Raw genomic sequence first — 26,617 nt, 5'->3', positions numbered from 1 at the left:
GTGTGTCACTCATCTTATTTGCCATATTGCAGGTGTTCTCATACTTTGTGAATTCTTTCTTTTTAATACAATCCCTTGGCATGTTAATCCAAAGAATTTCTGTATTGAGGAGGGCTGGCAGAACAGATGTGACATTTGTTGAGACTAATTGCCTTGTCTTCTTGTCGTCCTCTCTTAAATGAAGCATAGACATTTGGATAACCATAGCAGAAGAATCAGAATCATGGGATGGGAAATAGAATGTTATGACTTCTGTGGGCAAATAAACGTAAACACACTTTCTTAGGAATAGAGCAGAGAGGGTTTCTCTTTGCAAACAGTTCACTTAAGGGGAAAATTGAGACTTCAGTAGTTCTTAAGCAAACTTTCAGGTTATTAGTAGTCAGAGATTCTTTTCAGTCCAGGATATGGCCATTCTTGATCTAATAGTCTACCACAGTTCTAAACGGGTCAGTATACGTAAGAATGACTTGACTTAGTTTTAAAAATTCTGCTTCTTAATGCTGATACTAGTTTCAAGTTTCAAATGGTAAACCAAAAAAAATTAAAATCTTATTTTAAATCTGTGTCATAAGTTCTCAAGTCGAGAAGTTTTATCTGTACGATGGCGGTTACTGTTTGGATCAGAAAATTGTCGGATCAAATTCTTTTTGCGGATCTGCAAACCTGTAACCTATACAAAAATCGAGCACAAGTGAAACTCTGAAAGTAACAACCTATGAATAAGCAGGTACTAAAATTTGGTGGCTTGGCTGCAACAAACGGCAGTAAGTACATAAAGGCTGTGTGTCATGGTTAAGCCCAGCTGGCAACTTAGGACCATGCAGCTGCTCGCTCACTCTCCCCCCCAGTGAGATGGAGAAGAGAGTCAGAAAAGTAAAAATGAGAAAACTTGTGGGCTGAGATAAAGACAGTTTAATAGCTAGAGGAAAAGCCGCACATGCAAGCAAAGCAAAACAAGGAATTCATTCACCGCTTCCCGGCAGCAGGCAGGTGTTCAGCCATCTCCAGGGCTCCATCACACGTAGTAGTTACTTGGGAAGACAAAACACCATCACTCCAAATGTACCCCCCATCTCTTCCTTCTTCCTCAGCTTTATATGCTGAGCATGACGTCACATGGTATGGAATATCCCTTTGGTCAGTTGGGGTCAGCTGTCCCGGTTGTGTCCCTTCCCGGCCTGATCATTGGCAGGGCGCCGTGAGGGGCAGAAAAGGCCTTGACTGCCTAGCAACAACCAAAAACATGAGTGCGTGATCATCACTGTTTCTCATCCCAAATCCAAAACATAGCCCACCAGCTGCTAATAAGAACGTTATCTCTATCCCAGCCAAAACCATGACGTTGTGTCACAACAAGCCAGGCTCTCAAGTGAATGTGACCACAGATTTTCTCAACGTGGACATTTGTTTAGCAAATGCAATAGGACAGGAGAAACATCTTAAGAAGCATTGATATTTTCTGTCCTATTTGTATAGACTAATTTTTGTTTTTCCAGAAATACGACATGACTGGAAGAGACCAGTTATGTGCTCTAGAGGCCAGTGGTAGAACTGCTGTCCTAAGACGCTTCATATATGTGTTTTGTTGCCCACGTTGTGTTGGGCAACTCACTGAGAACTCGCTGTTAAGTGTGGTTCCTCTTCGCGTTTTGAGGTCGCTGTGGGTGATCCTGGATACTGCTTCCCTCTGGGTCTGTTTTTTTGATACGCTGGCTTTGCCTTTGTCAGTGATGTACAACCTTACTAACAGCGGTTAAGCCCTTTTTTATTAAGTTACATGTTTTTTATTGTCCCAAAAAGAAAATACAGAAACTCTTATAGAATTTCCACTGAATTTTAATAGGGAGTTTGGAAGTTAATCGAACTGAAGACCCTCTGCACAAAGATGTCTTATTCGGGCAGTCTAGTTGTTAAGAGGGAAACTTGCTGAGGACAGAGGAGCAGTAATTTTTGCTTTCGGATAAGCCTTACAGTAACAGGAATAGCCTCCCAGTTATTTGCACCTTCAATACAGATCTGAAATCCCGCATGTACCACTCAAAGTTTCCAAGTTACCAAAAGGACAGGGAAATAGAGAGAACTAGGAAACCTTATTAAAATTACTTAGAACTAAAGAAAAACATGTCAGTAATGTATTAAAAGGGGAAGATTTTAGAACTTTTTAAGACCTCTCTCACTTTTGTTTGCCTGTAGAGTTCTTAAATCATTGAGTTTTGCCGTATTTGCAAATAAAATTTATTTTTACTCACCTTTTGCTTGTTAGTGTGCACTTTGTCTCCGTACATGAATTTATGGCATAACGAAACAGACCTAGTGAAGTAGCCATTTAAAACATGTGCTCAGCGTCTTCCTTTCATCTGTGTTTCTAAACCAGGGAACTGTGTGGATGTAGTTTTGCATTTTAGTGTAGATGCCGAGCTAAGTATGAAGGACAGAATTCAGTCTGATTCATGAAGAATATTTCTATAAAGAACTTCCTAAGATACCCATAATATTATGTGCTGTGGTAGTTTGGTTGGATTCTTTGTAATTAAACAGCTACTCTGAGCAGTTGTCAGAGTCCTAAGAAAGGGGGAAAGAATAAGGTGAAGTAGTAGCAGAACTACTGTTTGCAGTATGTAGGAGTAGTCAGGTATTGCCTTGTTCTAAGGATGCACATCACAATGAGTAACTTTTAAAGAATCTGAACTAAGCACCTGTAAGACACAGTGCTGCACTTCGCAAGCAGGTACATGGAAAATGCCAGTGAGATGCTGACAATTTAAAATCGGTCCAAACCACAAAATCTAGAAGAAGGACAAGAGAAGAAACGGGAACTCCAGTGCTGTGCTTCACATCGTCAAAACTGCGCTTCCATAGGTCTGGCAGGAAATGCTGCCAGGGTGGGGGTACGACTCTCGTGCACAGGATATTGGCTGTTTAATGGGTGCGGGGTTGGAGTGTAGACAAGACCTGCCCTGGGGAAGGAAGGAAGACAAGAACTTCAGTCTTGGTAAGTGAGCTGAAGAGGGAAGAAAGACAGAAAAAACATACTTTGAAGGCAGGAGGATGGAGCATAAAGGGAAAAAATGGTTCTCCCACCTGCTGGCACCTCAGCCTCTTCCTAACTGAAAGGAACGCTGTGAAAGGAACTCAAGAAAAACACCGTGCAAGATAAATGCTGTGCTTGCCACAGGCTGACGGGAATCCTTCGCCCTTTGAGATTGGTAAAAGGCATCGTGTGTAAGAGGAAAGGCAAATGCCTTCTGTAGCAGCTGGTGCCACGTGTTGCCGCAACAAGCCAGCTTCAAGGTAAGACCAAATCAAAGCATGTTTTTGTGATAACCAACCTAATTTTGGAAGTAATTTTTTTTTTCATTCCTAGCGATTCTGAGCAGAAACCATATTTGCTTTTTCCTAGCAATCCTAGCAGTGCCTATTGAGTTATCATTTGTGGGCCACGTTTTTTGTCTGAAATAGCCTATGTGTGATAATAGCACTTTGATTTGTTGCTGCTGCTGCTTTTCTTGGATTTCTGGATTGGCCAAAAGCCGGTTACTGACCGCCCTGCTGTATCTGCCTCATTCACTAGCCTTATATTATAGTCTGATTAACGGCTTCCAGGGAGTTCAACAGGTGCAGAACGAGCTTGTTCAGAAAAGGCTAAAAATGCAGTTGCTAAGGGCACATTCTGTGTTTAATCCAGTAGCTTCACCTTCTTTTAGGCACAGCATTATAGGGGCTGTTCATGAGCACAGATACTGCTGCTCTTGAGTTCTGGATGCCTTCTTTTGGTTCCTGTCTTTGAGTAACTCTTTCTCATGTTTCAAGACACAGATTTCATAGAATAGAATCATGGAATGTGTTATAAGCCGTGTAAATATTTATTTGAAAAGAAACAATTTAGCAAGTTGTTTGCATTTTACTTCCGAATATAATTTTTTTTCAGTCAATGCCTGTCAGCTGGGGTGCCAACCAGCTAGTTTGCTTACAACAAAGCGTAAGCCAGATGCAATCCTGGCAGTCAGCAGCTCTGTTAGTCGTGTCTCCTCCCTCTGCCCTGCCCCAAACCCTTCCAGTATTAAAGACGGAGCGTGTTTTGTGGTAGTGAATGATGTGAGCACAGTTTCCTTGCCCCTGCAAGGCTCTGGGGCTTTGTTTCGCTCCCTGGCACATTCAAGACTCTGCAAAAAAAGATGCTACGTTGGCGACAGCTCTGAAGACGTGGAAGCTGTGAACGTGCAGCCCTGTGTCATGGCTGCTCTTCGGGTTCTTACATCTCAATGCCAAGGCGACTGCGGTGGGAGTCTGTGAGAAAAATGCAATGCTGTTTTCTGGTAAAAGACTTGAGGCCTTGGAACAAGCCCGTTCACTCTTGCCAAGCGTTGTTGCGGCCTTTGAGACTGCCTGGTGGGTATATACAGGTAGGCACAATATCCTCTCTAAAAGTCTTGGTTGGTAGCTATGCATGTAAAGAAATAAAAGCTATCAATCACTTCCACAGATTCCTGCAGCTGTCTGAGGCCTTTATTTTGTATTTGAAAAGATCTATATTTATGCTTTTATCAGGAAAACACAGGTTGAAAACTTGTTTAAAAAAACATGCTTCACCCTAGCTTAATAAATCTGGTCTTGATTTGCAAACAAACAAACAAAAAAATGACTCAAAACCAATGTGCCTGCTACGCTAGTTGGTCATGGTACCACTGATGCTGTGATACGTTTTCTTCGCCAACAAAACCAAGAAGCTGTAGTAGCGGAGGGCTTTGGGGCTGAGTGGCAGGAGCCCAGGCAAGGCCTCAGATGACGGGCGAGAGCTGCACTGTCACAGCAGTCTCCTATACCTACCACAAATCATCACGGTAGGTGTTAGCATAGCTTGACAGCACTAACACTCTTAACCAGACAGGTCTAACAAGTCTTTTAACAGGTCCTAAAACCTAGACCCACTGTAGCAAAGACTTGATAAATAACCTTTTGGTTCAGCTTGCTTGATGTTAGCAGAATTGTTAAAAATACTGCAGTAGCAGTTCTGACAGCAGTGAAGTGCAACAGAACAGCACCAGCTCCCTGTTTTACTGCACTGAGCTACAAGAACCAGCTAATGCTGAAGGAGCTGCAGAGGTAACTGAGCTGATGGTGTGCATGGTCTCAGCACAGGTGACTAAGAAAGCCGTTCAGAAAAGGCCTGTGAAGTGGGGGGTATTGCCCTTGCAGCCACTCTAGGGATCATGAAAAATACTGTCAAAGTTAAAAGCAGATGTTTCCTGATGTAATGTTGGCAGGGAGTTACTGCCCAGGCTCAAATTCTGATGCACAGCAGAAAGGACTTCACCTCAGCCCCTCTTAATCCAGAAAAAGGAGGCTGGGGCGGATGGCCTGCTAACTTTGACGGGAGTAGCAAAGATAAAACAAAAGTATGTAAAAACCTGTGCAAAACCAGTATCTCTTTTGTAAGCTGCAGATACAAAGTTTGTATCAACTGCTCTGCTTAGATATGAAAAGGGGAGCTTTTCGGAGTTGGCATGGTCCTTGGTGAAGTTCTTCCTCTCCGATTGTTCTTCCCACTGAGCTACCTGCTTGTTAATTATTTTCCATAATGGTAATTGAAAATGATTCAGCATGGCATGGTAAAGCAAGACAGAATGATTTCAGTATTCGAGATAAAAATAATGCAGAAAACCAGAAGATGTAGTTTAGGGGCGAAATGTGTACTACTAGTTGAATGAAAAAGCTTCTAGTCACATGCACATAAGTAAAGAGGACGCATGCTGATACAGGTTTATGAAATTAAGCTGAATAACCCGTTTAAAAGCTTCATCCGTACATGCAAAAAAGTCATATACTTGCTGCTCAACTGGGCACATCTGAATTTATTGATGTAAAGCAGACAAAATTCTCAACCACGTTATATCAAAAGTACTACAAATGTCATTCTTAAATTTGTGTAGCAATGGATCACATACATAAACCACACACGTCATAAACAGCCAGCAGATTTCTCGGGCTTTTGTTCCCTAATAAGACTTGTTACATTGCTTGAGTAAAAAGTTATCTGGCTAAAGCCACTGCTTGAAATGCACTGACTGAAAATAACAGTAAAAATGTAGCAGAAATTCAGCAGAGCGAGCCAGTCACAGCCGTGGCTGGACAGCTAAAGCAGCGATGAAGCTGAAGAACAGGGAACTACGACTGTGTGCAGGATTCAAAAGGCTGCAGGCAAGGATGCCGTACCCTTACCTGGTTTCACAAATTATCATTGATTTCAAATTAAACTATTTTTTCCTCAAGTGAGGGCTGGGGGAAGAAGGATGGCAGCAAGGCACTTCTGCATGTTATTCCTCTATGCAGGAACTCCAAGGGCAGCTATGAAAGTGCGTTTTTAGGTCAAAAGGAAACTCTGTGGGACAGGGATGCTGTGGGACAGGGATGCTGTGGGACATGGGGAAGAGCCCAAGCTGGGCAGGAAGGAAGGGCAGGCATGTGTGTCCAGGAGAGCTTGCAGATGTGATACTGAAGCCAGAGCTTGGGCAGTTGAAGAGTGTGGCATTTCCATTTGGGAAGAAGAAGAGGCGGTATTTGTTCAGTTTTGGTTTGAAATATCATCTTTCCCTTCATTAGAGATCTCTGGATTACTGTTGCAAAACACTGTTAGCTCTGCGACACTGCAGGAATCCAGAGGCACCAGAACTTCACAGAGGTACATGGCTCATATCGTCCCTCGTTTGCAGCACCAATGCTTGTCACATCACTTGTGCCAGGACAAAGCTTTGTGTCAGCTCCCCTCAGCTCTTTTGCTACGGCAGACGCTCCCTTCCAGTCTTCACCTCCTCTGAGATACCTCTGTAAAGTGCACGCTTTAACACTGGTTTTAAACTTTACTTTGGTAATGTGTAGGGACTCGTGATACTGAGTAGTAAGGCCTGACTTTCCAAAAACTCAGATAAGCACAAAGACACCAATCTAAACTACCATTCAGAGATGGCACTGTTGTAGCTGAAATCCAGACTTTTTCTTTTTTTTTCCCTGAAAGATGTAGAAGTGCCAAGGCAGTACCCATGTGAGAATAGTGGCAGTCAGCTATTATCCCTCTTGTCTGGTTTCATTCACATAGTAATTTCAGAAAGCTCTGAGATGCTATACTGAAAGGAAAAAGTTTACCATTTTATGAGAGGAAGTTTAAAAAATTGCACCTGGAAAGAGATCCTGAATGCAGACAGATCTGTAATGCCAGTCTGTGACTCTTGCCTGAATGCACTGGAAGCTTGACATGGAATTCAGCTGATGCCAATTCAGTATTGGCTCTAGCCCCATACTTTCCTATTAGCTATGTTTAAAAAGTCCATTTGAATTACCTGAGCAGTTTACTGATTATTTAACATGGGCCAATGAACGACTGAAGTCCAGGCACTGTTACTGTACTGTATATAATCAGGGTCAGAGGGAACTTTCAGGAAAATATTCCAGAAAAGCAGTGTCCCGGGATGCTTTAGAAAGCCGTGCATTATCAGCAGGTTATCTTCTTTTTTCCTTGTGGAATCATCTAAGATACAACCTCCTGAAATGCAACAGCTATATATTTTTCTAAAGGAAATAATCATCAGATCTCTGTTTCACAGGGTACTCTTACCTACTGTGAATCTCTAGCATGGTTTACAGCACAGCACCCCTCCACTCCCTGCACCCAGACTTTCACTGGTAAGCTTATTGCTGTTTCGGCTGAGGCACAAAGGAAAGACTTATGCCATTGAATGAACAGCTGCTGCCTTCCTAATAAGTCGCTCCGTCATTGGTGAATTTGGTCTCATCACATCACGTTCTCTCAGGAGGCACCTGAGAAAAGAGAAGTAGGAGAGAAACAGGAAGAAGGTCAGGAGTACAACATCCGTTTTCCCTTAAGGTCACCAGCAGTATTCTTGTAAGAGGAGGAAAACAGTACCTAAAGACCCAACTCTTGAGGCGCACATTTCCCTTATTTGGCCTTGGTGGTCAGTTTAGGCAGAACAGTGTTCTTTTCAGCACTGACAGAGACGGAACACGAGCACCCAGAGATCAGAGCGCATGGAAGAATAATTCTGATATTTTATCTAATTTTTATATATTTCAAAGAGGCCTTGGGAGGTGAACAGGGAAGGCTTCATATTGTCCCGAGGATCCATTCTTCAAAGTCCAGGCAGACCCAGTCAATACGTTTCAACAGAACTCAATATGGATCAATGAGCAACATCTACAATTTCTACCAAACAAAGCTCTTAAGATTTGTAGTAAGGCAAGCTCACTTATGAGGCTCTGTACATCTTATTTCCCAATAAAGCAGATGTCAGATGTCATCATTAGGACATATTCGATTTTTCATCAGTTCAGACATCAACAGGAAGGAGGCCATGCTTTAAGACAGAACCATTTGAAAATCAACTGCCCTTGGACAAATACAGATCATTCAGCCAGACTGCAAGAGCGTACTTTTGGAACTGGAAGCTATTTTACTTTTCATCCTAGTTAAACGTTGCTACATTTAACACAAATGCTTGTGCATAATTTTAGCCTTAATTTAGAGGTTTGAGTACGCTCATTACTTCTTACTTTCAGTACAGTACTACTTCCACAAATATTTATCAGGAAAAATACTCACCGTGCAAGGTTTTGTTTGGCTTGTGATTTCGAATTTAAAGCAGCATGAATCAATAACTGGCTGAAAACATCTCTCTGAAAAAAAAAAAGTTAGAAAAAATACAAAGTAATAAGTAACATAAAATATTGCTAGTTACAATGTCTTGTTTACCAAATTATTAAAACCACTGGGGAAGTAAACTCACCACCAAGAAAAACTGAACAGCTAATGCTGTTAATATACCTGTCTGCAAACAGGTATCAGTCACAAGCACAGTTTAGCTTTTCACTTTCTAAGAATGAAGTGGTGTTAATAATGTAAGTGCCTAATGGAGGCTACTGAAAGACGATTAAATCGTATCAAAGTCTTTTATTGATCTCCTTTACCTGAGCATTACTGCCTCCTATTTGGATTAGTTGATAACGGATTGGGTACAGCAGGTCTACAGCTTTATCACAATTTCCATTTTCAAACTCTACAAAAGCCTGGCACAGTGGCAACCCCAAACTGGGAGCCAGGGAAAGCTCATGGTCTTCACAAGGTGCTCTGTAGAACGACAAAGTGGTTAACTCCTGTAAGTCGAATTATAAATATGCATATTTCATTGCCAGTCTGTCACTGCCTGCAGATAGAAAAAAAAATTAAAATCTACCATACAAAGCCTGATGTTACAGGTTTAGATAATTAATTAGATAATATCTTTTGATGTGGTTATGTTACTTTCACCTTTTTGTTACTCATCAACCAACCACTTTTCATTTCTTCTGAATACACCTGCAACAGGCACAAGCCCAACCCCTCCTGCCTTTGCAATGAACAGTTTTGGCTAGAAGAAGTGAGAAAACTGCACAAGTTTCTCATCTGATGATCTCACCAGAACACCCTACTACTAGTTCTTTGACTGTCCTTATCTCTGCTAAAAGCGACAATCAGTCCCTTGCAAACAGCCCACCATGCAGCACAGCGCCTCACCGTCTTTGTAATATAAACTGTATTCCCAATGACAGTTCTCAAAGTCTGTTCTTTTATTCTAACCATGAAAGATTGTTTTTAGGCCCACAAGCTAGCTCTTAAGTTTTTTGGTTTTGTTTTGTTTTTCTATTATTTTTCTACTTTCAGTGCTTGAATCCTAACTCATCTAAGAGTGGAAGAGGCATATAACATGACAATCTGCCTGCAGAAGAAATACATTCTAGCAAGCATCCTTGCCAATATTAAAAAAAAAAAAAAAAAAAAAAAAAAAAAAAGTAAAAACACAAGTAACCAAACTGTAGCTCTTTGTCCCATGCAGGTATTGCCTGTAGACCAATGTGGAATTGTGTTTTTCCACTGCTACAAAAGGAACTTACATAGGGTCTTGGAGGTAGTGCTATTTCAGTGTCAAAAGGTTGGTTGGCAATGGGAGGAGAGGAGGGCTTTCTATCCCAAGCAATATAAAGTATTCCTGAGAATACAGTGCACAGTTCACTGCTGTAAATTCCATCCATTGGTAAGAACAGATTTTTCTGTTAACTTTGCAATTATATCTTTAGCATTGAGGAAGCTTAGTCACTGGCTTCTGTTTTGAGTGCTTGCAAGGACAGCTGAGATGCACACTCCCACACTAGTACCTTAAATTTACCAAACACAGAGCATACTCTGTGCTCTCTTTGGAGTCAGTATTACAAATTGCCCATTTCTTCCACTAGGTCAATGTTGATTTTTCAGTATGCAGCATTGCCCTATGTGGTTACCATTCCTTGAACAAAATACAGCCTCCTGGAAAGTTAGAAGTGCACAACAGATGTGCATTTTAAGTCAACAGCTCGAGAAAGTAAGTGATGAAACAACTCATTTAAACATTTGCTCCAGCACTCTGAGAAAATACACAGAGATGGAAGACTGATTTTTTTTTTTTTTTTGCTTTGTCTTGCAACTGATCTGAGGTATTGATTCATGAACGACAACATACCTCCATATGATTTCCATCCACAAAAATAAGCACGTGATACCAACCACCAGAGAGCGCCATGGAATACTTCACAAAAAAATTCTTGTCGACTTTAAATTTCAAAGGTTAGGGAAAAATAGTCATGAAAAGCCAAGAATGACTGTTCTTTGTGCCAAAGCTTTGTGACTGCTTTTTTTAACAAATAGAAAACGCATCTTAGGTATCATTTAGCTATTACATATTCATGATACACATAGATTAATCCATTAAGCCAATCGTTAATGTAATCCCTTCATCTCATAGTCTGTTTTCTCAAATAATAAAATTAAGCTTTATAATACTTTAAACTACAGCTAAAAACGTACAGCTGTATTACTACAAAAGGCTGAACACACAGGCAAAAGGAAGCACTGGGTGAAAGGATAAGTAGCACATGTTCATTAAAGCTTCCCTGAAGTGGTGTGCCTGTGCAGTTTTATATATACTTACATACATTTTATACATTCACCATTTCCTACTCAAGTCAAATCAGACATGCTTAGGCTTGATTTGACAGTTACTTGCTTTCATACGTACTCTTAAAAATTACAGTTATTTTTTATTATTTTTGATTGATGGACATTATAGTTAGGAACAAATAGTGACAATTTCAGGTTCTCCTTCCTTCTTTTTTAAGGCAAGGGAAGCAACAGATGCTGAAACAGAGGAAAAACAGGGTGTAGGGGGAAGAAATTACATTTAAAGCATCAATATATCAACCCCTTCAAAAAAAACAAGGCAATTTACAGTTATTTAATACAAAAGGGAACACCAAAAAAACATTGTTTAGATTAAATACTTCAATACTCAAATTTTGCAAATAATTGAATTTGAAATCAAAATATTCTCTAGAATTACTTTGGCAGAACTTTAAATTCAATTTCCTGCAGAGGTACTTCACAACACATCAAACGGTAGCTACTGGAATATCACTACCAATGCTCTATTATTAAAGAGCCTTTTAAAGCAGAGCGAAAAAGAACCACCATAGACAGCTGACATATATTGTAGAAATGCCCTTTATACAGGTGAAATACTTCCATTTGTTGTGCGTAACATAGCTTATGTGTGTAACATAACCCACCGAAAGGAAAATATACAGCAAGTGTTCAGTTAGCGTCCATGACCTCAGACATAAGAGATTTCTGCTTAACAAGATTAGAAGCCCCTCTAGACATAAACTAAAAAAAGAATTAATTACAGGGATCTCCTAACTGGAGACTGGCCTACTGAAACCAAACATGTCCCAGCGACACGCTAAAGCAAAGAACAGCGCGTTGTAGTGCTTCAGCAAGCCAAAGACACTATCACCCTAAAGTTCAGAGAAAATATTTATTGAACACAATACTTTAATTAATTTTCTTACTTGGCAAGCTCCTGAAGAGTTGTTAAAAGCTCATCAGTAGTTTTGTGGTCTTTGGCTCCAAGTGAGGACATCAAGATGTGTACATCATTGAACAGAAGAATGTGATCTTTGGTGTGCTGCTTCGTAAGCTTGAGAACATTGTTCCACCTGTCTCCAAGCTTCACACCTGACAGTAAAAAAAGTAATTTTCTCAATAAAAATACCACATGCAAAAGCATGGCTTTGCAATATACATTCAGTCACCCAGCATAAATAGCATTCCTACTAAATTCAAGAAAACATTCCCTGATGTGGCAAAATTTAGACAGCAATGCTGAGCTGCAGCCTGCCATATTTGGGTAAAGAGTTTGACTGTCCATAATTTATAACCAATATTTAAAACTGCATTATGTGAGGTTCTGGCTCTATTATGAGATTACTCATGTCTTCTTGGAGATGTTCATAATGAACCGCCTGTAGCAATCAAATTATACAGAGTGATAAGATGGGTTTCAAACACACTCAATGCATCATTAGTGTTTCAGCAGAATACCATAAAAATAATATTCTCCCCCCTTCATGAACTCCAGTGTATAAACACTAGCAAGGAGAAATGCCACTTACGTAGGAGAGCAGACAAAAGTCAGAGGCTAATGTCCGTGTACTAGCCATTTCAATTGGTATCAAAATAAAAAGTTAAATATCTAATTTAAACTTACTTCAAGGAAGCTCTACAGCTTTTTAGAGGCTTATGTACTTGATTGTCCAGCCTCAAATCTCCAGGGACAATAGAAGTGAATTTGTCAAAACAGAAATATATGACCTATGCTAGCTTGAGCTGAACGAAAGACAACACTGGCATGCAAAAAGAAATTCTTGGGAAGAATAAAAGTTATGCACGTTATTAGGAATATCACATTGACACTCTTATCAAGAGCAGAATTTTATTCTGTAACAGAAGATTCCTTCTGTAGCACTGACCAAGCTTGCTCTTTAAATACTTCTCCAACATGCAAGGCAGGGGAAGGGGGGAGGCAAAACCCATTCCCCTTACAATTTAAAAAAGACCAGCAGGTGAATATCCTACCTTCCAGATGAAGCCTGTACAGCATCGAACAGTTATCTACTATATCCAGCATGCCTCCTCTCAACAGACACTGGGGAACAATCTGTAATCACAGGTGTTCCTAAGGTGACCAACTGATGTGCTAGTAGGAACTTATTCAGATAATCAAATTTATTTTCACAGTACAGATATTAATTTTGTCTTTTCATTCATTCAAAAATACCTGTTTTGCAATATCCCTAGTAGCAGCTCTCCCAAATACAGCACTTTGCAATGACAAACACTTATATTGCTTCATTTCTGTTGTTTTCCCTGTTATGAAGTTAAACTCCATAAGTATGTAGTCACCAGGGTATTTTATTTTTTTCCAAAATAGTGCTATAAACATTACTTCACTTTTCCCAGGTTAGTAGGTAGGAATCTGCCTTGTAGCTTTCTTAATGCTTGCATTATTTGTATAATCCTTACAAAGATATGTTATCCTATCTAATTTGATATTGCTTATTTAGAAAGATTGTTTTGAAATCCAGACAGTAAAGAAGTATAATAATTTAACTAGGAATGAAAAGACATGCTTTTGTTGACTTAGTAGCTAACATGCAAAATCAGTTCTTTGTAAAGGTAACTTGGCTTCATAGGAAAATTATTTTACATCTTTTTAAAAAGCTTTTTTCAGCAGGAGCACTTCAACCTACAAAACATGAATAAGAAACATGGACAGAATGGAAAACAGTTATCAACAGTGCCACTGAGCTCCTTTAAACACAAGTGTAAGAAATACTTGAACTATGTAACACACGAGCCTTTTGGGCATTTTACCAGTTGAAAAACAGTTTCCCTAAAAAACCGTAACAAGAGATGTAAATAATATATATACATATATGGCACACTGTGGTAGGTTTCAATCTCATACAGAAGGAAGAAAGAACATATCATGGTCTTAAGCACACTCTCAGTAAAGAAAAAAGGGCCCCTACTCACATGATTGTCATAAATTGTCAAAGCAGCTTCATATTCACCCTGTAAAAGCAAACGAGGACTGCATGATTAACATTGAGATACAGTAACCGAAAGTGACTGTAGTAACCAAAGACATATATACAATTAATAGCTGTCATAATATTACTTCACAACTGCCTTATGACTTCATTAAAACAAACCAAGTCAGTCAAAGAAACCCGGAGGTATTAAAAGAAAGAATGAAGCCTAAGATAAACCAGGATTTACTAGGCAAAATAATCAGTATGGTTAGCTTTCATTTAATAATAGGTACCAATACTAGTGTAAGTTACACATGAAGGAGAAAGACAAGGTATTACCTCTCATTCTAATGTTCCTTTCAGGGATTTTTGCAAAAATTAGTGCATCCCACGGTGTATGCAAAGAGGCAGGAAGAAAAATAATTTTAAGCAGGCTACAAAAAAGTTGTACAGATAGAAGGTGGCAAAATAAACAAGCTATTAGGCTACTATTGAGAATTATGCTCCTTCTATGTTAATAATACTGAACACAAGCAAGTTGCTCTGTTCTCAAGTACACTGCCTCCTCAATGATGTCACGTTTGTCTCCCTGCTGAATTGAACCCCACAAGTGCTAAGCAGTATTAAATACAAGGAAATTCAGCATTGCAACTGGACAGGTTGGGTAAAATTGCAACCATTTTTGAAGTGTGTCAGTAATAAGAACTTGTAACATTAGTAATTAATAACATTGCTGACCTAATTTAGAGCTCATTGCCTCTTCTCTGTAGTCAGCAAATTTTTGGGCAGCAAATTAGTATTGAATTTTAAAATAATTTTGCCTAATTTTTGTCTGAAAATTAGAGATCCAAGTTCATCTTTCTACCAAATAACTGTGCCAAGCATAATTAGTGAGACTCTTTGATCTTCAAATGCGCAATAGTCTCACAGCAATTTTTCAACATTCTAACAAAGGTCCTGTAACTTTGACCAATGTAATTAAAACTTCTCAAAATAATTGTAATAAAGGACTAGCTTGTAAAAATGGCATTATACTGTTTTATAAAAACATCTCTTTAAATAGCTGAAAAAAACCCTATAAATGTTAGGTCTGCCTTTTAAATAGCATTAGATGAATGACCGATCTGGACCATAAAACACCTATATGAAAATAACTCATACCTTTTCAATAAAGTATAAAGCCCAGTGCCAGTAATTATGGCAAGCAAGCATATCACTGTTCTGGAAAAAAAAGAAGTAGAGAAAATATTATTTACAAAACAACTTCCCATTTAAACATATCTAGTCATATTTCTGCTTCCTTCTTCAGCAAAACCAAGTACTTCATGAGACAGAAGAGACCAGAACTTTAAATCAGCTGGCCAGGACACCTTCTCAATTGATACATTTGCTTCTTGCAGCTATTCAGGGAGACACCTCAAAAACAAGGCTTCCCCCACATAATTTTCCAGAGAAGAATTTCAATTGGATGCCTCAGAATTCAACCTTTTGCGGCACTTCTTTTTTTCCTTAGGAAAAAAAAAACCCATCTCTATAACAAGAGTAAGATTTGTCTCATCTAAAATTTAGGCATTTTGTCTAAAGTAACCTGGATATATAATGGAGAGAGATACCCCTTTATGAGGGCCATTTATCCCACCCATTTAGACACCCAGCTTAGACAGAGAGGAATCACTTCTTAAACATATGTTTTACTATGGACTACAGAAGTTGTACTAGATAGCAAACACATTGGCAGTTCACCAGATGAGCTAAGTATTTGCTGGACCATACCAACTTTGCACTGTCCTTTTCAGTTGGCACTAGAACTTCCAATCCTCTTCCCTACATAGCACTTCAAGACAATGCTACTGCAGTTCACTTTTTCGAGCACACTGACAGTCGACAAACAGGAATATAATTCCATAATCCTTTGGTGAAAATTAAAATACCAAAAAGGTTCGTCCCTCTCCTCCCATTCTCTCCCAGTGCTGTAGTTAATGTTCTCACAAGTGGAAAAAGCATCTTCATGAAAATGGCGACAGCTGCCAGGAAGCACAAAGGTTACCAGTGAATGTGAGAACTTTATGGTGCTAAAATAAACATTCTGGTAATCTTTACTTGCTTAATATTAAACCACAAACCAAACCTGAGCAACTGAAGTAGTTAAGTGCTTGGCTGATAATATCAAGTTTGCTACCATACTCTGATTCCAAATGTCATAAAAATGAGGACATGGGAGCACCTCACTGAATAAAACAAAACCATTTTTCTGCTGCTGATTTTGAGTTCTGACTGAGATTAAATTGCTAAAGGAGAATTAGGCTTGCAGGTTACTAAATAAATAAATAAAAGTAGGCTATGGGAACTCATTCCAACAGCTCACAAGAAACAACATTCCTATTTAATACTAAACAGCACTGGCAGAGAGGTCTCCTCTGATAAAACAATTTGCTCCTTTTGATTTTGTGCTGAAATCTACATATAAAACAAATGGCATCTGATTTTTGGGGAGGGTGGTGGAGAAACAAAAATATAAAGTACTCTGTAAAGAAAACCTGTACCAAACCGTTGCCACTCTTATTGGGAAGGAGAAAAATGAATTAAAAACAACATAAGAAGGCCAAATACTGTGGCAGTACAGATAGATGATCCTGGTCATTAAATAAAAATTAAAAATTCCAAATCACCAGGCAAAATACAAGCAACTTTATTTAAACCCTTAGAGAGACCTGCTTTTTTAAATGCACTTACATTTTAACACTCTGTGTTCATGATGGCTAAGATGAAAAATATTGCACAAGTGATTATAAATATCAGTATGACATCAGCTGTTATAAATCTTAACTATACTGTATCAGGCACAAAAGTACATCAGACAATTCTACTTACTGATCTTGTACTTTGTTACTTTATTTTAGTTGGATAAAGGCTATAAATAACAGAGGCACCCAACTATTTTAAGAAAGAGTTCAAAAATTAATCCAAAAGTCAGTGATGGGGTTTTTTTTAAGGCATCATCCAAACTGTCCGCCCCCTGCATCACTGTTTCATTAAAATTAATAGATCAAAGGACAAAACGCTTTCTGAGAAATGACAGATATGAACCTCAAGCAAGGGTTTTCTGCCTGCACTTCCAAGCTTGGTACCTTAACTTAAAAAAACAAGCGCAAGATAAGCAGTCCTTCTAGCCTCATTATCCAGCCCTGCTCTTTGGGTGAGGTGGAGTGGTCAGCTCAGATGCCTCTAAAATAGACTCTTGCAGGTTCTAACAAATTCAAACCTCTCAGCCTTCTGCTCTGAATATGACACATTTAACCACTAGGAAAACACATGCTGTCCAACAGAAATAAAAATTACAGCAAAGGACCGTATTACTGACTAATTAAGCTGTTCGATACTCTGAGAGATACTAAGATTTCCTGGATATATGAAGCAAATTCAGTACGTGAGAAGAGACAAAACCATCATTTTGCTTTTTGTTACAGTTGACCTTTAAAAATCCTTCCCTATCCAGAAGCAAACAAATATTTTATGAGTCGTCTAAAACCTTTGATTTGACTGTGTCGTTTCACACATCATCTTAGATTCCCATGAACAGGTCTAGCCAGGTTCCTCAACTGACTCTCAGTGCTCACAAGCAAAAAGCTTGTGAAAATATCACTGGTCACTTTAGTTTTATAAACCATACAATAAATCACACATATATAAATCATGCATCAATAAATCACAATTTTCACATCTGATGTTTCACCTATCTGCAATGGCCACGTCTTTGAGATGTAAAATACCTGATCAGCTCCACCAGGAAAGAGAAACTGCGCGGCGGGGGGGAGGTGTGTGCACACACATGCAGGTACAAACCACACACTTTTTGAAAAGCCTTATTACAATATGCCTAGATAAAGTAAGGCAGTGTGAGAGAGAGACTGTGTGAATCCCGACCTACTGACATGTTTGGTGTTTGTGTAATCTCAGCAGTCATAGCAACGATGGCTTAAAGTGGTCTACAGTATGCGTCCCTCATAATTCTGCCTCTTCGTTCAAAAGCAGCACGGATAGTAACAGTACCTCAAGCAACAGTTCTTCTAATATGTAAGATTTTCATTGCTTGTAACATGTCTACAGATAGGAAGGAATTGCATGCAGAGAAATCAAGAATTTGGCTGGAGGAGATATAGAAGGCCTAGAAGGAGCTTTTTCAGAGATGCTACAAGAATGTTTACCTTCCAGTTGGTTTCCGTTTCCTTCATAAATTCTAACCCTTTGTTCACCTCTGCTTTCATTTCGTTTATGTGAGCTATAGTATGTACAGACCATGCATCTGTCTGGTTTATAGCCAAAGCCTATGAATGAAAAAAGGGAAAATGTGATGAAGCTTTCAAACTTGCAAATAACAATATTTATCACTGATGCTATAGAAACAAGAGACTACTTGTTACTTGCTGCATATTAAATACATCCCTGTACCGTTCCAACTAACCACAGCCAGGAATTGATTTGGACAGAAAAGGAAGAAAATATTTATTGGCTGCCTTTACTTCCCAGCTTCTACTGCACAGAGATAAACACCTGCAAAACACTTTAAAATGCAGGCTTTAATGAAAATTATTATATGTTTTATTTCACAGACATGAATCAGTATCAGCCATGAAAGAATTGCATGCATAGGCACGATATATTCCATGACATAGTGCCTTGCAGGTAACCATTTCTTCTACAAGAACATGTCCAGCTCTGACTATTCATCAAATTCCTCTTTCTTGCTCCAATATCTCCCAACAGGTTTTAGGCATTTTGCGAAGTTAGGCATTAACTTCATAAACGTTAAACATTAATGTTCAGTCTTTGTTGACACTTTCAGGAATTTGATGTAACACAAGTCTGGCAAAAACACCCATTAGAAATTAATTGTATCTGAGGCTCCTGGAGGACAGGACTCCTGAGGACTGGAGAAAGTCAAGTATAATTACTATCTTCATAAAAAGGAAACAGGCCAGCTAAAATTGATCCCCAGGAACATTGCAGAGTTAATTGTTCAATAATCAAGGAACAAGCGTCTGGGACAAAAGGGAGAGGGAAGCCAAGCAGGATGGATTGTGAAGAGCGAATTACATTAAACCAATCCAACATTCTTTAATAGGAGTAAACAGACAATTATACATGGGGGAAACAGCAGACGGGATAATATATGGATTTTATATAGGTGTTCTGACACCATCTGACAAGGCATGGTCATAAACAAGTGAAGGAAATACAGTCAAGATGAAACTGCCAGGGTATGGCATAGATGTGGGAATCTCTCTAAGGAATAGTTATTGGTAGCGTTTTATAAAACTCTGTGAGCATTTCCATGTTGAACTTTTTGCTACTTCTACTAACGGCTGGGTTGATGAAGCAAGTCAGTTCATGGCACTTGCACAAACCACTACCCAGATATAGGGACCAGGTTTAAGAATTCTAAAAACCTTTTAGCACTAATAACAGGCAGTTTACCTCACGGGCAAGCTCCTCAGCACGATCGAAAAGGTTTGTTTCCATGAGTCCAAAAGAGTAGTAGCCCTTCACGTAGCTAAGCAAAAGGGCAAAAATAGTACATCATCTGTTTAGAACTAGATTTAACCTAGGACTGAAAAACCTATTAGAAATAGCATTTAATTCAAAACAGTCCTTACTATTCAAGTTACAATGAAGGTTCAAGTTTGCAGAATACAGAAAAACTAGCTAGCTCTCATAGGAAATGAGTCCCAGAGACACCAGCATGGGAAACAGTAACAAGATGCACATCACCAGTGTTTTGAGAACCGAGATTTACATCTTTATGTAAGGTAGAATTAAAAGTTGACCAGAACAATCTGCTGATCACTGTTGCAAGATGCAGAATTAGAACGCTAGAAGACAGTGCTGTCACAAAAGTCATCACGTCTCAAAAGCAACACCTAAGCGTAGCCTTCTGCACTTGCCCCAGTGCCCACAAAACTATAGGCAAGCACTTTCATGTGAAGTGGCCCTTTACAACTGGTTCTGAAGCATCCCCATTAAGCCATAAGGGCCCAATGTAAAGGAAAATTAGGGATGTTATATGCTCTTACACACATACCTGATACAGTCATTTTAAGAATATTTAACAAGCCATAGGACAAGAGGAAATGGCCTCAAGTTGCACGAGGGGAGGTTTAGATTGGATATAAGAAAACATTCTTCACTGAAAGGGTTGTCAAGCATTGGAACAGGCTGCCCAGGGAAGTGGCTGAGCCACCATCCCTGGAGGTATTTAAAAGGCAGGTAGACGTGGTGCCGAAGGACATGGTTTAGTGGTGGACTTGGCAGTGTTAACAGTTGGAATCAACAATCTTCATTCTGCCTTCCTGTCAGTCTTTGGGATAAACCATAACAGCTAGTGCAGCAAAGATTTATTTCAGAACTACATTTCCAAGTTATAGCTCCTTTCTTCCTTCCACTCATATGCTCTATCACCCACAACGTGAGCCTGAAGGAGTTTTGCCACTGCCCTCAGTGAGGACATGATTTTATCCTGTTTGTTACATGCCATGTGCCATATTTGACAGCAAAATCTACTCATTAAGCCACAGCTCACTGAAGAAAAAACCCTCAACAACAGTCAACAGGGATACAGGAGAGATGTTCTAGCTGTCGTCAGGTTTTATTCACTTCTAAGCCCTTGACATGTTTGTTTCCAACAGATCCTGCTATTTAGATGTGTCTGGACTCAAAAAACACAAAGTACGTGCACACTAGATAAAGAGACATTTTCAAAATGAAGCATGACCCACCTGCTTAGTGGAATATCAGGTGTCCAGAAAGGATAAACCCGGGCAACCGAATCTCGCATCTGTATCTGATATCCCAGGTAGAAATAAGTGTCCTGGGAAAATTTGAGGGCTAGGAGGTCAGTTGGGTGGCTCTGCAGAATCTGTTCCCATAGATCACAAGCTTTTGGAAGCTGGCTAGAAATAAAAAATTAATTTGATTGCTGAGAGATGGCACACGTACCTGCCTCTACTGTTAGTTCTAAGCTCATGCTGTTCTGAAAAATAGAAAATTCAACATCAAATAACTTTGGTTTTTTCCTTGAAGGAATTTCTTAGTCTTTTTTAAGGCAGTAATGGCATTATCTTCACTGAACACCTTCTGGGAAATCTTTTGACAGAAATGTCCTTGGGTTAGAACAAGTCACTGTAACACACAAAGAAAGCGAAACGAGCTTAAAGCATAAATCTAAAGATTTTCCTACAGGGTTGAACAGTTTTTACAGAGACCTACCATAATTAATATAATTTCACATGCACAAAGACACTTTCCCTCTCCTCCAGTGAGGATCAAACCCATAGTAACAGGGCCTCAGTAGCTTCCTCTTTACCTTTGCTAAGAAGTACACAAGGCAAATCCACGCTCACCTGTTTGTTTAACAAACAAATGATGAAAGTGAATCATTAGCCCATACCTTCTGCAGTGCACATAAATTCATCATATTGAACGGAACAGTGAGCCTCTACACCACTTCTGACTGTCTGCTATCTCCCTATTTTACAGAGGAAATAGTTTTTGACACAGGGAGACAACAGAGAGAAGAAAAGTCTGTTCGTAGCTTTGCTTCCCTGGATCCAAGTCTGTGTTACATTATATTGGACCTTACTGTAGTTAAATATTTAGTTTCCTCGTTCTAAACCATATACTCCACTGATGGCTCTATGACAGGTTTAAAACATGGAGTGCTTAATGACACGAAGTGGTGGCAATAGAGCACTTCCCCTCCTATGGTGCTGCTCACTAACTAGTCACGGTGCTTACAGTTTGGAGAGGGAAATTCAAGAACAACCACTGACATCTCACCCCAATCCTTTGCTAGATGTCGGCTAATGTCAGGCAACACTAATACCAACTATGTCTTCCACCTGTGGTGGCTAAACTCCTCACAGTCCTTTAAATGGGATGACAGTGAACTTACCCACTGGCAAACATGTCCAGTGCTGATACATGAAGCCTCTCCCGCTCAGTCAGTGGCTGCGATTTTGAAAGCGTCATCATCGTTCTCATTGCACTGTCCAGCTCTTTGTTGAGCCGCACTGAACTTCCAGTGCCAATCAACTCCAAACCATTAGCAAGGACATGTCCCATTGCTACAGAAAATAGCACATTACAACTTGAGCTGTACAGCATTGCCAGTAATTCACCTCTACATAAACACGATGGGGGGTTCCTTCTTTGTCTGAAAGAAGACTCATACTCACAGGGGTCTGGGAAGTCTCAAAAGCCTAAAGTTTTTACAAGTTTTTCATGCTAACCATTTAAAAAGATGTGAAATGAAAAAAAAAAAACAACCCACACAAAACCATCCCAGCCTGCTCTAGACTCTGAAGAAGTTTTACAGAATTCTATAACCTAACACTTCCCACTTGCCCACCAAGACACAAGGTATTATCCAGCACTTTCTATGCTAAGAACTAAATGTTATACTTACTAAAATTTGGATCTGCTGCTTTTAACTTCGAGAGACACCCCTCAATACCTCCAAGGCTCTCATTATTGGTCCAGGTTGCGTACTGTAAGAGAGACAGAGAGAGGATCAAGGAATCCCCGATAATATTGGGCTTCTTTTCATTCTCCCACACGTGTAAAATCCAAAAGTAAGCAAGACAAAAAGACAAACTTTGGATTCACATAGGGTTAATGTAGTAGGAAAACAGAAAAACTGTTTGCTCTAAGGCAGTTTGGCCACTAGCAGAACTAATAACTGTGGATTTCTATGCGGCTTATGTCTACTGGTTGATTCTCCCATGTCAAGCAGGATGAACACACTGGCTGAGGTGCATCCCCCACAGATGCAGCATCCAGCACAGCCCTCTGATACGAGAGTTTGCTGCTGCTTGCTAATGGCTGAGCTCCTGTAGCAGCCTGATTGTGAGGCTATCCCAGTTGTTAAGAAATTTAAACATCAACTACCGCAAAGACTCTTTCAAACCCCTTCAAATCACATTTTCTTACACTTTTTGGTCATACCTGGGTCAGCGTAGCATCAAATAGTTTACAGGCTTCATTGCTAGTAGTGGACAGGACAAGTCCAGCATCCTGCCAGGCCTGCACGACAAACAAATAAAAACCTGCTCATTTTACACACTCATTTTCTAGACTAAGCCAACAGATTTTCAAATTGATGGTGCTCTGATATTTTCGTCAACTATGCTTCTTTTTAAAAAAAAAGAGGAAAGCTGGAAGAACAATGTAAGCAGATACACAAATCTTTTGTGCTCTTGTAGTTACATCTGAAGACTCAGTAAGTTGGGGTTAGCAGTGGGAATAAAGAAGCAAAAAATTATAAAGTGTATAGAAGACCTTGATTACGCATCTCATAATGAGGGACCCATTCTTAATTCATTACAACTCAACTTTTGGCTAGTCCCCTGCTCCCAACACACCTTGTGCGAAGTAGAGACATGGTAAAATAAACCCCTGGTTTTTTATAACTCAAATCAATACCTTAAGTAACTTGTAAGCCAAACAGCCTGACAGAGCACATCCACCAAGTCACTGGAGTTCAGCCAACAAAGAACTTGGACCACAGGCTTGTACACAAGCCTTAGAAAAAGGGAGAACATGAGCTTTTGATAAAGCTAAAATGCAAAACAGAATCAGGATGCCATAGTTGCTTAACAAGCTATGTAACACTGACTGAGGTGCTCCATCTCCTGGCTAGCCACCGGAGAATGAAAAGAGTTCATTAGGCAGACACGCAGTTTACTCAATGGTGAATTAAGCTGCAGCAGCTATAGCACCCTGGTTCATGGCTGTCTCCATGACTGCTCTCTTAAGTAACTCAGCCAACAAAATGCCTATTTCTAAATGCCTACAATGTGGGTGCCTACAGCAAACAGGCATGTAATCTCTAGTCGCTTGCAGGCCCTTCCCTCCGCCTCAGGACAGCCACCCAACCACAAAGCCTGTCATATCACAAGCTGAGGTGCTTCTCTTGGCAACCTCCTCATATATGTTTAATAACATTTGGGTTTATTTCTACTAAACACTCTCCATTCAGCATTCCTTTACTGCACCCATCACTACCGCAATAACCGTAGGCTTCTCAAGCACAGACTTACATTCTGCTTAAGTATACGCACCTTTTAGGAGCTGCCCCAATCACTTCAGTATCACTTTTATTCCAGTACACAGAACACACAGGACAGACATAAAAAAGACCTAGGGCGGCCAATTCAGACTCCTCCTAATAGGGGATTAGTTCTTGCAGATGCTGCAAGAATTCAGTTCATCTCATTTTACACTTTAGGGTATTTCCTGGTTCTAATGACCCAACTGTCAAAAATTTTAAGTAACCAGGCAAAGAAATCTTTGCTAATACTATCCCAAAGCTTTGCCACTGTGATTGGATTAAGGGCTCACATTCCAGCAGCTCAAGCACTTGTGTGTTCAATTACAAGCCAGAAAGACTAGACTGGAATGTAAAATTACAAATTTTCTTTACAATCCATGCTATATCCAGAAACAGCGTAAAAAGAAAAGTCAAGAGGGTTGCAAAATTAGGCCTGCTACTTACAGGCTACCTTTCAAGGTGCCCTGTAAAATAGGCGACAAACCACTTTCATCACCAGTTGTCAAAAACAAGCTCCATTTGAAGCAGCTCTCTATGACACTGACTGTTTTGCACAACAGCTTGAGGTACTTTCCAGGTAGAAAGCATCATCCCATTTTGAGGAGTTTTGTTAATACTAAGATTCACTGGCATGAAAACACCTGTGCAAAAGTATGAGAAAAACCAGCAGAACTAGGGTTAGTAAAAAAAGGCCTGCATCCATCACAAAGGATGCTGCTGATCTAGTTGAGGTACGTGCTGTTTCCATCCACTCTAGAAAGCCTCTGCTCTGCCAAGGCTACAGCCCAGGTAACTCACCCTTCACTGGAAGACTCCCACTTTGGCAACAGGAGGAGGATGGCAGCAAGGCTGCATCATGTCATGTATGCCACTACTCCTCCTGTTAGCATGCCAGGACAAGAGACTGCATGGAAGAACCACCCCATAACAGCTGCTGACTCCTAAAAGACATAAAAGATCTGCCCTAAAACTAATCTGTTGTTGCCAGACAAGAACCAAGGAGCTACAGGGAGCACAGAAGAGCTAGCACCCCTTGTCCTCTGCGTTGTACGCAACTGGTCCTGCCCAGACTACTTGGGACATTCATGCCTTCAGGCTTGTCTGTACACAGGTATCATACTGTGAGTAAAGAAATCCACAGGAGAGGGAGTGCAAGCAGGCAAAAATCAGCCTGGAGAGTTTGTAACACAATTATCACCTCCCCTTTCCGCACAGGCTGCCTTTAAGTTCTGTTACACTAATTTCCCACAGCCTTCCTCTCTAACTCCAGAAGAGATTCTTCTCTATGACGCTTCTTGGAGGATAGCGCCACGGCCTTGGCTCTTCTTGCTGCTTCTTGGCAAGACCAAAGCCTTGCCCTTTCTCCTGCTTTAAGATGAGAGTTTAGTCACAGGATCTGGTGACTGTTTATTTGTATTTTTGCTCCTGCTAGAATCCCAGCTGGCTCTGAGGAATCTCTGCTCTTTGTGGGTTGCTGTTAGCACATCTTCCGTTACTTGAGTGGCAGCCCTCCACAGCTCTGGCACTCATGAACCTACGACACTCTCAGAAGATCTTGAAGACTTCTTTTTTTTACCTCCCCCTGCCTAATTAACCAAGAAACAAGAGGAGAGTGAACTTCGGCGGGAAGAAAGCACGCAAACAACTAATCAGTAACTAGCTCCTGCAGCCAGATTTTGAACCCTTGGACCTAAAGCTGGTTTAGAGTTAAAAGAAGGCCTGACCCGCTTCTGAGGACCACAAAAAAGGCAGGCGAGCACCCGTGGGACCGGCCTGCACCATGGACAAGACCCAGAGGTGTTCAGAGCCGAGTCTGCTTCCCCCGCCGGAGGGAAGGCTGCAGCCACTCGTCCCCGCTTGCAGACACCCCCCCCAGCAGCCTCACCCCTCCTGAAACCCGCCCCCAGTGTAAGGGCTACCGGGGGCGTTCAGGTAGACCAGCTCCAACAGAGGCCTCGCCTCACCACACCGGGGCCGGCTCTCCGCGCCCTCCCGTCAGCCTCAGCAGGCTCGGCCCGGCTCAGCTCCCCTCCCGCCACAGACCCAGCCAGGCTCTCGGGGCCTCCCCAGGGCCCACCCGCACGGCAGGACGCCCGGCCTCGCCGTCCCGCTCCGCCTCAGACCTTGCCCTCACCTTACAGTCCCTCAGCGGCGCCATCGTCCCCCACAGCGGCGGATCCGCTGCCGTCATCCAGCGGCTCCGCACCTCCCGCCCCGGCAGGAGGAGGAGCCGGGGCCGGGCCAGCAGTGGGCGGGGCCGTGCGCCGCCCGGCCCGTTGGCTACCTCCCGTGTTATCGGGGGATGGGGGGCAGCGGTGCTGGCGTCGGAGCTGTTTCGTGTAAATAATTGGTCCCGAAACGCTTGTTTCTTGCGGCATCGGGTACATCCATGCACGATCTGCTGTTGTGAAACACCTCCCCTCACCAGCTGCGCCCGGGGAGGGGGGGTGGGGGCAGGCGCGTGTGTCCCTGGAGCCCTTCTCCGGCAGTTGGGACTCCCCAACCGTCACTCTCCATCAGGCTGCGCTCCAGCGGCTGTGCTGCCTCCTCTCCCTCACC

General features: G+C 41.0%; 1 protein-coding gene across 4 annotated transcripts; it reads right to left on the bottom strand.

Annotated features, from left to right (window-relative positions):
- Positions 1 to 26: 26 nt before the first annotated feature.
- Positions 27 to 26,595, bottom strand: TTC38 (tetratricopeptide repeat domain 38). 4 transcript variants are annotated; one of them, XR_010073654.1, is made up of 16 exons: positions 26,193 to 26,595; positions 22,954 to 23,031; positions 22,415 to 22,496; positions 21,902 to 22,073; positions 20,727 to 20,900; positions 19,429 to 19,504; positions 18,159 to 18,278; positions 15,115 to 15,174; positions 13,955 to 13,993; positions 12,995 to 13,076; positions 11,929 to 12,094; positions 8,980 to 9,139; positions 8,615 to 8,688; positions 7,613 to 7,815; positions 2,253 to 2,960; positions 27 to 1,228 (listed from the first exon to the last, which is right to left on the bottom strand). XR_010073654.1 is itself a non-coding variant. In XM_063355361.1 (14 exons), exons 1-14 carry the CDS (start codon positions 26,247 to 26,249, stop codon positions 7,722 to 7,724), a joined length of 1,434 nt encoding a protein of 477 aa, XP_063211431.1. In that variant the 5' UTR covers positions 26,250 to 26,595; the 3' UTR covers positions 5,838 to 7,721. The 4 variants fall into 4 exon arrangements, 2 of the variants coding, with proteins under 2 accessions (XP_063211431.1, XP_063211447.1); XR_010073656.1 differs by lacking the exon at positions 2,253 to 2,960; XM_063355361.1 differs by lacking the exons at positions 27 to 1,228; positions 2,253 to 2,960 and having other exon boundaries at positions 5,838 to 7,815.
- Positions 26,596 to 26,617: the final 22 nt, after the last annotated feature.

This window comes from Chroicocephalus ridibundus, chromosome 1 (genome assembly GCF_963924245.1).
Source record: "Chroicocephalus ridibundus chromosome 1, bChrRid1.1, whole genome shotgun sequence".
NCBI lineage: Eukaryota > Metazoa > Chordata > Aves > Charadriiformes > Laridae > Chroicocephalus > Chroicocephalus ridibundus.
Note: the sequence above shows the minus strand (reverse complement) of the source record. Positions and strands in the feature narration are given on the sequence as shown.